Source organism: Anabrus simplex, chromosome 6 (assembly GCF_040414725.1).
Source record: "Anabrus simplex isolate iqAnaSimp1 chromosome 6, ASM4041472v1, whole genome shotgun sequence".
In the NCBI taxonomy this organism is placed as follows: domain Eukaryota; kingdom Metazoa; phylum Arthropoda; class Insecta; order Orthoptera; family Tettigoniidae; genus Anabrus; species Anabrus simplex.
In genome coordinates, this window is record NC_090270.1 from 294,668,113 (window position 1) to 294,680,972 (window position 12,860).

Below are 12,860 nucleotides of genomic sequence, written 5' to 3' on the forward strand. Positions count from 1 at the left end.
AATGATGGATTTAGTACTTTTGGCACTGAAATTATAAGTACTTCCGTCTTTCTTTCTTTTCTTTCTTTCTGTCTTTCTTTCTTTCTTTCTTTCTTTCTTTCTTTCTTTCTTTCATTCATTCATAATCCGTTTACCCTCCAGGGTTAGTTTTTCCCTCGAATTCACCGAGGGATCCCACCTCTTCCGCCTCAAGGGCAGTGTCCTGGAGCGTGAGAATGAAACTGTGAAGGAGGACCAGTAAACCCTCCCAGACGGCCTCTCTTCCTATGCTGAACAGGGGTCTTGTGGGGGGGGGGGGATGGGAAGATTGTAAGGGATAGACAAGGAAGAGGGAAGGAAGGAAGGAAGGAAGCGGCCGTGGCTTTAAGTTAGGTACCATCCCGGCATTTGACTGGAGGAGAAGTGGAAAACTACGGAAAATACTTCCAGGATGGCTGAGGTTGGAATTGAGCCCCCTCTACTCAGTTGACCTCACGAGGCTGAGTGGAGCCCGTTCCAGCTCTCGTACCACTTTCAAAATTTCGTGGCAGAGCCGGGAATCGAACCCGGTCCTCCAGGGGTGGCAGCTAATCACACTAATCGCTGCACCACAGAGGGCTAATCCAGGCTTTTGGCACGAAATCTACTGATTATAAATTCTATACTACCACTTCTTCTTACCTGCCGGCCAAGATTCCAATGGTACAAAAACTTTCGACCAACGGGACTCGAACTGTCTAACCAGTGTTTGACCGTATACACATGACGACTTACGACCATGGCCACCAAACGAGCTGTGCTTATCGATGGAAATGATTCATTTTCATACCCCAGAATGTAGAAAAAAATCATTCATTTAACTGAAAGATAGTATTTTTCACAAAAATGTTCAAGTATGATGGTCATCAGTACATTGTTTTAGTAAGTCATAACTGATAGCAGTTTCTCTCAAATTTATCTGTGGAAGGCAGCAGAAGCCAGGATACACATATCTGTGTACCTACGTTTTCATGGCGAATATGTGACAACGACTTCGCTGATAGGAACGTATCTTTTTTTTTAAATACAAAAATCGTGGCCGTGTGGACTTCATCGTATCTTTCTTGTTAATAAGACATAATGATCTATAGCTGGTATCAATTTCAGCTGTCCTTCTCGTTTTCTCAATATCGCTGTCAATGACAGACAGAACTAAGAATGAGTATTTCAAACCACGTGGGGTATGAGAATACACCTCTACTGTGTTCAAGATAAGTTAGTGCACTTGGCTGTGTAAAAGGAAGCAGCGAAGCGGAGAGCTCTCCTTACAGCTGTTCCTTCTCGACTGGAGCAAAGCTTACATTAACAGTCTCTTGTCATGCCAGTGATATTCCATAGCTGTCTGCCAACTCTTTGGGTTCACAATGCAGCTTTTCAGCAAGTCTATGAATATTATGCGATCGAAAGCGAACGAATCTCTTGGCATGAAAGGAGACAAGATTAGAGGTGGAAATGCAGCAGTTGTGAACGCAGTAAGCTAAATATTTCACCCGCTTTCAGTCGAAGCCTCCAATTCCATTGCCATTGATTTACCGACGTAGCATTTTCGAGTTATAAAATCGGCCATAAGCTAATATTGCTATTTCGTGTTAATTATGCTACAAGTGTTCTACTTCCAATTAAAATGTATAGTATATATTTTTAGTCCACCTCTGTGGTTTAGTGGTTAGGGTGATTAGCTCCAAACCCCCGGAGGCCCGGGTTCGATTTCCGGCTCTACCATGAAATTTGAAAACTAGTACGGGGGTTGGAACGGAGTCCACTCAGCCTCGGGGGATCAATTGAGTAGAGAGAGGGTCGATTCCCACCTCAACCATCCTCGAAGTTGTTTTCCGTGATTTCCTAATTCTCCCCCATGAAATGAAATGGCGTATGGCTTCTAGTGCCGGGAATGTCCGAGGACAAGTTCGGCTCGCCAGGTGCCGGTCTTTTGATTTGACTTCCGTAGGCGACCTGCGCGTCGTGATGAGGAAGAAATGATGATGAAGACATCACATACACCCAGCCCCTGTGTCAGCGAAATTAACCAATGATGGTTAAAATTCTCGACCCTGCCGGTAATCGAACTCGGGACCGCTGTGACCAGCACGCTAACCATTTAATTTAGCCATGGAGACGGACATCCTCCCCCATTCAAATGCCGGATGGTACCTAACTTAAGGCCACGGCCACTTCCTTCCCTCTTCTTTGTATTTGTCTTCCCTTCCCTCCACAATATCCCTATTAAGGGTAGGAGGTGAGGCCGCCTGGGCGAGGTATTGGTCCTCCTTTCCAGTTTTATCCCTGACCCACATTCTTACCCTCCAGGACACTGCCCTTGAGGCAGTAGAGTGGAATCCCTCGCTGAGTCCGAGGGAAAAACCAACCCAGGTTGTTAAATGGATAAAGAAAGAAAGAAAGAAAGAGAAAGAAAGAAAGAAAGAAAGAAAGAAAGAAAGAAAAATACAAGAAAATTTCACGTTAATAAACTTTAATACACTATTCTTACGTGCAGTAGATCAATTGATATTTTGATAATAGAATAAAAATCGTTTGCACTTTAGACATAATTTTCCTGATGTTGATTTACAGTCATTATATTCTCCTTTTGTTTAATGCGTTTACCCTCCTGGGATCCCACCTCTACCGCCACAAGGGCAGCGTCCTGGAGCGTGAGACATTTATTCTGGGATTTATATAACTGAGGGGGGGGACCAATACCCTACAAGAGAGCCTCACCTGTTGTTCTGAACAGGGACCTTGAGGGGGATGGAAAGATTGGAAGGTAGAAGCAAGGAAGCAACCGTGGTCTTAACTGAGGTACCACTCCCGAATTTACCGAGCTCGATAGCTGCAGTCGCTTAAGTGAGGCCATTGTCCAGTAATCGGGGGATAGTGGGTTCGAGCCCCACTGTCGGCAGCCCTGAGGATGGTTTTCCGTGGTTTCCCATTTTCACACCAGGCAAATGCTGGGGCTGTACCTTAATTAAGACCACGGCCGCTTCCTTCCAATTCCTAGGCCTTTCCTATCCCATCGTCGCCATAAGACCTATGTGTCGGTGCGACATAAAGCAAATAGCAAAAAAAAAAAAAAACTCCCAAATTTAGAAAGAGAAGAAGAAGGAAACGACGGAAAACCACTTCTAGGATGGCTGAGGGGACCCAGTTCCAGTGCTCGTACCACTTTTCAAATGTTGAAGCAGAGCCGGGAATCGAACCTGGGATTCCGGAGTAGGGAGCTAATAACAGTAACCCTCAATTACTCCACATCACCGACACAGCCACAAACTAATCAGTACCATGACCAAAATATGGCTTCCGATTGAGATAGCTAAAAATAAAATTCTGGAAACTCAATCGTCAACTCCAACCCATAGACCTAACCACGGCAGAAGGAAAGAAACGAAGATATATTTTACGTGTTTACATACCAGTACGTACCGATAAAAATGAGAAAATATTCTTAAAAGAGGGAACATTGACAACCTCGCATTTTTTCAGTCATTGGTACAAATCATGAACCACCCGCACATTTTTCTTTTTACTATACAAGCATCCTTAGGGGCAGTTCGAGGATACATAAGGTATTTATAACACTTGCTATTGGTTTTTTACGTCGCGCCGACACAGATAGGTCTTATGGCGACGATGGGATAGGAAAGGCTTTGGAATGGGAAGGAAGCGGCCATGGCCTTAATTATTGCACAGCCCCAGCATTTGCCTGGTGTGAAAATGGGAAACCACGGAAAACCATCTTTAGGGCTGCAGACAGTGGGGTTCGAACCCACTATCTCCCGGATGCAAGCTCTGAGCTGCGCGCCCCTAACCGCACAGCCAACTTGCCTGGTATTTATGACACTTCGGGGAAAAGGATGCGAAGGCACATCTCTCAGGATATTTATGTATTTAATACGTGTTTACTAACATAATAGTATTTGATTACTTTTTTATTTTATGAAATACTTCCTCTCATGCTGAAGCTGCCTTGCAACAAATTATACTTTTGCATTATTTTTTAGAAATGAAATAGATACACTTGAGAAATATAAATGATAATCTAATTGGAACAATGATTTCTTAGAATTATTAATGAACCCCTTAATGCAATGTGGCAATTTTCCCTAACGTTGTAACTGGCAGAAATATCTCTTTCAAAAAATTGGCGCCAACAATGGAAATCGCTGAAATCATTAAACCACCTATGTTGATTTCCTCTAGCTTAAATATATCATAATCTAGGAATGGGTAAATATGTCATGCAAACATACATTCCTACAGAAATGTTCATTTTCCTTTACACACGCGGGTGAGTTGGCCGTGCGGTTAGGGGCGCGCAGCTGTGAGCTTGCATCCGGGAAATAGTGGGTTCGAACCCCACTGTCTGCAGCCCTGAAGATGGTTTTCCGTGGTTTCTCATTTTCACACCAGGCAAATGCTGGGGTTACACATTCATTAAGGCCACCACCGCTCGCTTTCGACTCCTAGGCCTTTCCTATCTCATCGTCGCCACATGACCTATCATTATCGATGAGACATAAAGCAACTTGTAAAATAAAAGGACTGGCTGGAAGCAGCGACGGAATTCAGTACATATGACGCATGTCAATGAGAGGATTGAAATTCCAAGTCATTGCAGAGCTATCCCTACACACTGCCCAATAATTCATCATGATCTGAGGAAGGGACCGGATCGTCCCCTAAGATATTATTACGCTGATGAAGATGGATTAATTTAGTAGAGTGCTCCATAAACATGAAGCTTTAACCATTAGTTAATTTAACACTGTTACCTCTTACTAAAGGTACACTTGTAATCTTGTGAGCTCGTACTGTTTTTTAGGGTCGCGAAGGACTAGACCGTCGCTTCAGCAGTGACGGCTCCCGCCGTGGAAGTGAGGCGTCGCGGAGAGGCAGTGACTGTGCGGCCAACAACTGTTCGTCCATCTCTGAAGATAAGGACGTGTCCATCTCGCTAGTGTCATCCACGGCCAACAACATCGTGCGCAAGAAGAGTGGCAGTTGGCAGCAGCAGCATCGTGGTGATCAGCCCGAACCCTCGAGTCCACGAGAGAGAAGCTTCAGGAACAAGCGGTTGGAGCAGCCGGAGGACGAAGTGACCGCAGAGACCAGTCTGCTGCCACAGGCTGACGACTACATCCGTAGGGAGAGGGTGAGTCACTTGGTTATTCTTGTTATTATTATTCTTGATTATTCTTCTCCTTCCACTTAATCTGTTTACCCGCTAGGGTTGGTTTTTACCAGTACCTCGCTCAGATGACCTCAACTGCTATGCTCAACAGGGGCCTTGTGGGGGGATGGGAAGATACGAAGGGTTAGACAAGGAAGAGGGAAGGAAGCGGCCGTGGCCTTAAGTTAGGTACCATCGCGGCATTTCCCTGGAGGAGAAGTGGGAAAACACGGAAAACCACTTCCAGGGTGGTTGAGGTGGGCATCGAATCGAGCCCCCTCTACTCAGTTGGCCTCCCGAGGCTGAGTGGACTCTGTTCCAGCTTTCGTACCACTTTCAAAATTTCGTGGCAGAGCCGGGAATCGAACCCGGGCCTCCTGGAGTGGCAACTAATGACACACTACTACACCACAGAGGCGGATATTCTTATTATTCGGTGAAATTCCTGAGCTCTTGATTCGGTATCGAACCTCACAAAAATCGGTCTGCTTTTAACCTTTACAACTTTGGTATTCGAAATATACAGTACTGTACTTTAGATAAAAATTAATCAGAACTTAGAATCCTGCATTGATTCCGAAGGGCTAAGGCCTACCAAGCGACCGCTGTTCAGCCCGAAGGCCTGCAGATTATAGGTGCCGTATGGTTGGCACGACGAATCCTCTCGGCCATTATTCTTGGCTTTCTAGACCGCGGCCGCCATCTTACCATCATTCAGCTCCTCAACTGTAATCACGTAGGCTTAGTGGACCTCGAAAGAGCCCTCATATCCACGTCGAACCCGGGAGCTCCAGGTGAGAGGGAGATACACTACCCCTACACCGCGGCACCGTGGCCTTAATTAAGGTGCAGCCCCAGCATTTGCCTGATGTGAAAATGGGAATCCACGGAAAATTCATCTTCAGGGTTGCCGACAGTTGGGATTTCGAACCTACTATCTCCCGGATGCAAGCTCAGAGCTGCGCACCCCTAACCGCACGGCCAACTCGCCCGGTGAAAAAAATTAAGAAAACTTATAACCTGGGGATGGTTTTAATAGCATACTGGAGTCTTCAGGTGTCCCGATTATGCAAAAGAGGGCTGATTCATTGAAAACGTATGATGTTGATGGGTAGCTGATCTGCTCTTCGTTTTTCACAATAACGAGACCCGTTACTTATTTAAGACATCATTTCCACACCTGCTTGTCAGGCATCGTTTTACCTCCATATAAAAACTTAATTTTCCTGAAAATGTTGACAGGTTCCGAACTTTCGATCCGTCGAAAAGAAATCACTGCACGCAGTTTCGCCCATGACAAGTCCTTTTAGTACTTTTTTCCAACTGTGGCTGCGCCAATAGTATTTTTCATCAACGCGTGCACTTGTGCGCTATCTATCGGCAGTCCTACGAACTAAAGAATACGTAACTTGCAGCGAGCTCTATTCGTTTGTTTCTGGACAATGAAATTAGGGAATTTAGTTTTAACTTGTATATAATATATATACGGTATGATCTACACTGAGCTGTGTCATGAAATTTACATACATTATTACAAGTAGAGGATGATATGATGTGCAGAATTAGAAAGAAGCTGTAAAGAGAATCTTCTACATAAAAATCAATGTCCTGACTGACTGACTCCTAAACGCCCAGTCGAAACTAAAGTAGAGGTCAGGGGTTGCAGAGTACAGGCGCCACGGCTGGTCCGTAGTTCGAAGGCTCTGCACTCCCACCCGCCAACCAAGCAGAGGTGGGGTAGGGACCGTGGCTGCTTGTCGCTGTATTTGGGAGGCGGAGAGGGGCTGGAACCCACCGTTGGTTGTCCTGGGAAATGTTTTCCGTGGTTTTTAATTCTCCTGCACAGTTCCTAGTATAGGCCACGGCCGCCAACCCCCTCACCTTCTCCTAACATCTCCTTCACCGTACCACATCTCCCTGAAATGAGAGACGGCGTTACCGTCTAGAAGGCCCGCCATCCCCTTCAGAGACGGAATGGAAACGTTTTTATTAGTAGTAGCATTAATGCTAGACACATGAACTGTTCAGGATATGTTTTTGTATAACTGTGTAAGGGAGTGCTAGGAAAGGGTTTTAGAAAATTTAAAGCGTTAAAATGGGGTATGTTCAAACTTTAACTTTTGTTGATTGCTTCGGCCGCAAAATAAAATATAACTTCGTTCTTGTAGCGAAACATTCTTCATATAAATTCCTACAACATTATTTCAGCATTTTTTTTAAAATTCGACGTAGAAGGGGTGCAACCGGTTAAAGAAATGTATTCTGCAAATGTAACTTTTGTGAAGTTTTTCTGCCGCGAAATAAAAAAGAAGACTTCGTTTTTGCTAGTTACTTTTTACATCGCACCGACACAGATAGGTCTCATGGCGACGATGGGATAGGAAAAGCCTAGGAATTGGAAGGAAGCGGCCGTGGCCTTAATTAAGATACAGCCCCGGCATTTGCCTGGTGTAAAAATGGGAAACCACGGAAAACCATCTTCACTGCTGCCGAAAGTGGGGTTCGAACCCACTATCTCTCGGATGCGAGCTCACAGCTGCGCGCTCCTAACCGCACTGCCAACTCGCCCGGTACTTCGTTTTTTGAACTAAAATATTCTTCATATAAATCCTTAAAATGCAATTTCTGCAGTTCTTAAAAAAATCGACATACAGGAGGTGTAAATGGTTGAACGAGGTATATCTTAATTATAATTTATTGTTATCGATAGTAAGTTTCTGCAATGTGTGAATACCAAATTGACGTTTATTCATATGACATTAAACTATAAATAATTACTGGCATTGATGAGTAAATCTTTATTAAATACAATTCCTATCATTTACAGTTAAAACCGTCGCGGAAGAAGCTGCGGCGGGTAATGCTAGTCATCTCATATTGTTAAGGATACAGATGAGATCATTTTTTTACAACTGGCCTTACGTCGCACCGACACAGATAGGTCTTATGGCGAAGATGGGATAGGAAAAGGCTATAATTTTGAAGAAACCAGCTGTGGCCTTAATTGAGGTACAGCCCCAGTACTTGCCTGGTGTGAAAATGGGAAACCACGGAAAACGATCTTCAGGGCTGCCGACAGTGGGTTTCAAACACAATATCTCCCGCATGCAAGGTCACTGCTGCGCGCCCCTAACCGCACTGACATCTCGCTCGGTATGATGAGATAGTAACATTGGTCTAAGGCCTCTGGAGATCTTTCTAATTGACGCATATAGGCGACCTGCGCGTCTTTGAGGATGCGTCTTTACCTGTGATGAATTCCAATTATGAAGACGGCATACACACACACACACAGTCCCCGAGCCTGAGGAATTAACCAATTAAGGTTAAAATCCCCGATCCAGCCGGGAATTGAACCCAGGATCCCTGGGACCAAAGGCCAGCATTCTAACCATTTAGCCATGCCGCCGGACTGCGGATGAGATTTTAAAAAAAAGGAAACTCGTATCCTCATCCCGAGGTGTTGCAGCTCTTTTCAGGCACACCCTCATTGGAGGTGAGCTGCATGTACTATTTCAACTATATACCAGCCCTCCTGCCATTCTTAAATTTCTGGCAGTACCGGGAATCGAACCCGGGCCTCCGAGGACGGCAGCTAATAACAGTAACCGTTACGCTACAGGGGCGGACTGCCGATGAGGTGAAGGGTGTAGAGTAGATAATTAACATTTATATTTCTTACGCTAAAGTAAATATTATATAAAAGCTGCGTCCTTCATTTATTCACTTGCTCTTCATTGGATTTCACCAGGCCGCTAGAAACATGACAGTAGTCCACCCAACCTTCCACATTGTGTGTTTCTCATAATGTTTCTACAGCGGCTTTCACAAATAGACTACTGTATATTATCGCTGTCACCGCGAATGTGACAATGCACTTCCTATCCATTATTTCCCTCAAAGACTGGTTACGCCTCCCAGCCACATATTGATATGCAGTCCATCAGAACAATTTTGTTGAGTTCATTTTGCTATGTGCGTGGATAAAGGATTATGAACGTTTCTGTACCATACTGTATGAATGCATGGTCACATTCGGAGTAGTTTCCGGCAAAAGAGTAGCGTTACGAAAATGCTACAAACTTTGGACTGGGAAAACTTGGGAGAAAAGAGACAGGCTGCTCGACTAAACGCTATTTATTTATTTATTTATTTATTTATTTATTTATTTATTTATTTATTTACTTAATTAATTTATTTATTTACCCACTCCTAGAGTACGATGTACTTATGATTCATTCGCAGTTTTGGCACAGCAGTTACAATATATATTTTACTTTATTATAAATCCATTGAGTTGATATTATATATTTTCGGGATTTGTACACGAAATCTGGATACTATAGATATTTCAACCATTTATAGAAATGATGTCTGTTTCAGGACGTAGCTCGTGAATTGTCAATATTTAACATTTCAGTTATAAGAACACATTACAAATGCCGAATTGTTACTTACTGTTTACAGACGACTGGAGAACTGACCTTACAGTCCATCCTCAACCACATCGCCTATGTAAACCGCTCGTCGCAGAACCTCGAAGTTTCACCACCTACGAACCGTAAGAGCCAAGTGCAGAAAGTTCTCCACGTCACGTATGCCACAGCTCTTCTGGGTCTGGTGTTGTGTATAGCAGACATGGGGCGGCTGTACGGACCCTACGGCCTCTCCGCAGCCACGAGACCGCACTTTGTGAGTTCTGGAAACATTGGATGTTATTAAACTCCATGCAGTCACGTAGATAGTGTTGTAAGGATTATGTTCAGTGTTTCAAGAATGAATTTCTCACATTTCTCTATCGATATAATCCTGTTTATCTCCTCGACCTTGAATAACTGATTAGAATTTCACCTTTAGTTCTCAACGTTCTGGGGTAGAATATCGGCTCAGTCGATTGATATATGAGAGTGCATAAACGTGAAAGACTTGTGTTAGTGCTTTCACTCGCAAGATGTGTTACAACCATCTATTTAAGGCAAAATTATGGGACTCAGGGAATTTCTAAAATAGGGAACATGCATGATCCGGTGTTTTAATTAAAAATATGCTAATCTGATTCAAAATTTCATGCAGAATTCAAAAATGTGATCAGAATGTACAAATAATAACTCCAAACATGATAAAAATCTACGAAAATGTCACGTCACGCAAGTACGCGATCTCATTGGTCTGACGTCATCGTACAGGTTGACTGAATTAGCAGACGAAATAATACATAGTGTGCTGTGAGAAGCAGGATACACTTCGCGTATTTCTACTTTACGTTAGTGTCTGGTATAGTTAAATTCGAGGTCTATACATTGGATAATAATCTGAGTGGTATATTTTAGACTTAAAATGAATCCTGCGCAGACAGTGAGGCAGAAAACTTATAAATGGTGTAGAGTTCCGATGTGCAATAGCACATCGCATACCGTACCAAATTGTTTATAAATGTTCCAAAGACGCTAAAACTAGGGAGAAATGGATTTTGGCGAGCCGGAGAAATGCTGGTGATATATCGGAAAAGTCTACAGTTTATTTTTTTGAAGATATTAACGTAAGATGAATTTGTTTGAATTTTCAAATCACTTTTCCATGTCAGCTGTTCTAGTGGTAAAACTTTAAATTTTAATGTATGATGCTTTATTTAAATGCTTCAATTACATCTTGGAATATGAAAGTAATAAACAGGTGATTATTAAAGTATTCTCCAAACCTAACCTATGTTTTGGGTGATCCATGTCAAGATAATAAATCAAAGGGGTTATGAACCATTTTGACAGCTCTAATTCTACCAATATATCTTGACATGCGACAGTTATGTATGTCTTTATTGAAGAGCTTAATTAGTAAAGAAATTTAGGCTATATCTAAATACTCTATAATGTAACAAAGGATAGGCGTGTACATCATGAAAGGAAACAACGTGAATTTAACAAATGTATAACTCTACACAAAACCAATGCTTGTCTGTTGGGGTCTCATAAGTTAACAATGCTCAATTATAATAATTATCATAATATTAATGAAATAAATAACATAATTGCACACAGGTGAAAATAGTGATGTAGGTGTTTAAAATATTATCCAACTTAGCCAAGTCAATAAACCGAAGGGTAAAAATACCGCGCGAGTTGGCAGTGCGGTTAGGAGCGCGCAGCTGTGAGCTCGCATCCGGGAGATAGTGAGTTTTGAACCCCACTGCCAGCAGCCCTGAAGATGGTTTTCCGTGGTTTCCCATTTTCACACCAGGCAAATACTGAGGCTGTACCTAGGGCCACGGCCGCTTTGTTCCCATTCCTAGGCCTTTCCTGTCCCATCGTTGCCATAAGACCTATATGTGACGGTGTGACGTAAAGCAAACAGAAAAAAAAAATAGTAAAAGTCACAGCACCCAAAGACATTCCTGTATTGAGCGACTAAAATGTCACCAGGACACTTTTCTTTCCTGATATGCTCAGCTTGTTAAAAGCCAAAAGTAATTAATGTTATTGGCTTCACGCCCCGCTAACTACTTCTACAATTTTCGGAGACGCCGATGTGCAGGAATTTAGTCCTGCAGGAGTTCTTTTACGTGCCAGTAAATCTACCGACACGAGGCTGACGTATTTGAGCACCTTCAACTACCACCGGACTGAACCAGGATCGAACCTGCCAAGTTGCGGTCAGAAGGCCAGCACCTCAACAGTCTGAACCACCCAGCCCAACTTGTGAAAACTAGATGAAGTCATATTTATCTTTATCATGTTTAACTTTTTCCCTTCACAAAGATATTTAATTCTCTTTCATGGGCGCCGGAAGTGGGTAGGCCAGTTGTCCCAACCATAAATATATATTTTTTGGGGAATGATAGATTATAGCCCTATAGTACTATGATCTTTCTTTCTTTCTTTCTTTCCTTCTTTCTTTCTTTCTTTCTTAATCAGTTTATCCTTCAGGGTTGGTTTTCTCTCAGACTCAGCGAGGGATTTCACCTCTACCACCTCAAGGGCAGTGTCCTGGAACGTGAGACTTTGAGTATGGTGATGCAACTGGTGAGGAGGGCCATTACCTCGCCCAGGCGGCCTCACCTGTTATGCTCAACAGAGGCCTTGTTGGAGGATGGGAGGATCGGAAGGGATAGACAAGGAAGAGGGAAGGAAACGGCCGTGGCCTTAGGTGCCTGGAAGAGAAGTAGGAAAATACGAAAAACCACTTCGAGGATGGCTGAGGTGGGATTCGAAACCCTTCTACTCAGTTGACCTCCCGAGGCTGAGTAGACCCCGTTCCAGCTCTCGTACTATTTGTTTTCAACTTTCATGGCAGAGCCGGGAATCGAAACCGGGCCTCCGGGAGTGGCACACATTAACCACTACACCACAGAAGCGGACTAGTACTATAATGCTACCTATATGTTTATGTTAGTGCTGAAATCCGATTTCTTACTTTACTAATGCTGAAAGCCCGAAAATGTAATGTTAATCTTTAATAGGAGAATCAGTCTAGAAGGAAATGTTGAAAGTGATGTGATATCTATCCAGGTTCGTTGTTATCCTAATACTATGGGTTACAGTACATTGAACGTATATAAAAGACGCCACTTACAAACTTGCTTGTTATTCGCGAATTTCTGCGGCCACAAAAGTCACATTTTTCAAGAATGATGACATCTACACATGGTAGATTATCTGACTGTGCTGTTTTGAACCTTTCT

At 43.2% G+C, this 12,860-nt stretch overlaps 1 protein-coding gene across 1 annotated transcript in view; it reads left to right on the forward strand.

The window, feature by feature from the left end:
• The window catches only part of LOC136875989 (uncharacterized), a 440,031-nt gene that overhangs the window by 411,901 nt on the left and 15,270 nt on the right, over window positions 1-12,860 (forward strand). The window contains exons 9-10 of the mRNA XM_068228292.1: window positions 4,838-5,167; window positions 9,653-9,859. Of these exons, the coding sequence (XP_068084393.1) occupies window positions 4,838-5,167; window positions 9,653-9,859 (537 nt within the window). The remainder of the gene's footprint in view (window positions 1-4,837; window positions 5,168-9,652; window positions 9,860-12,860) is intronic.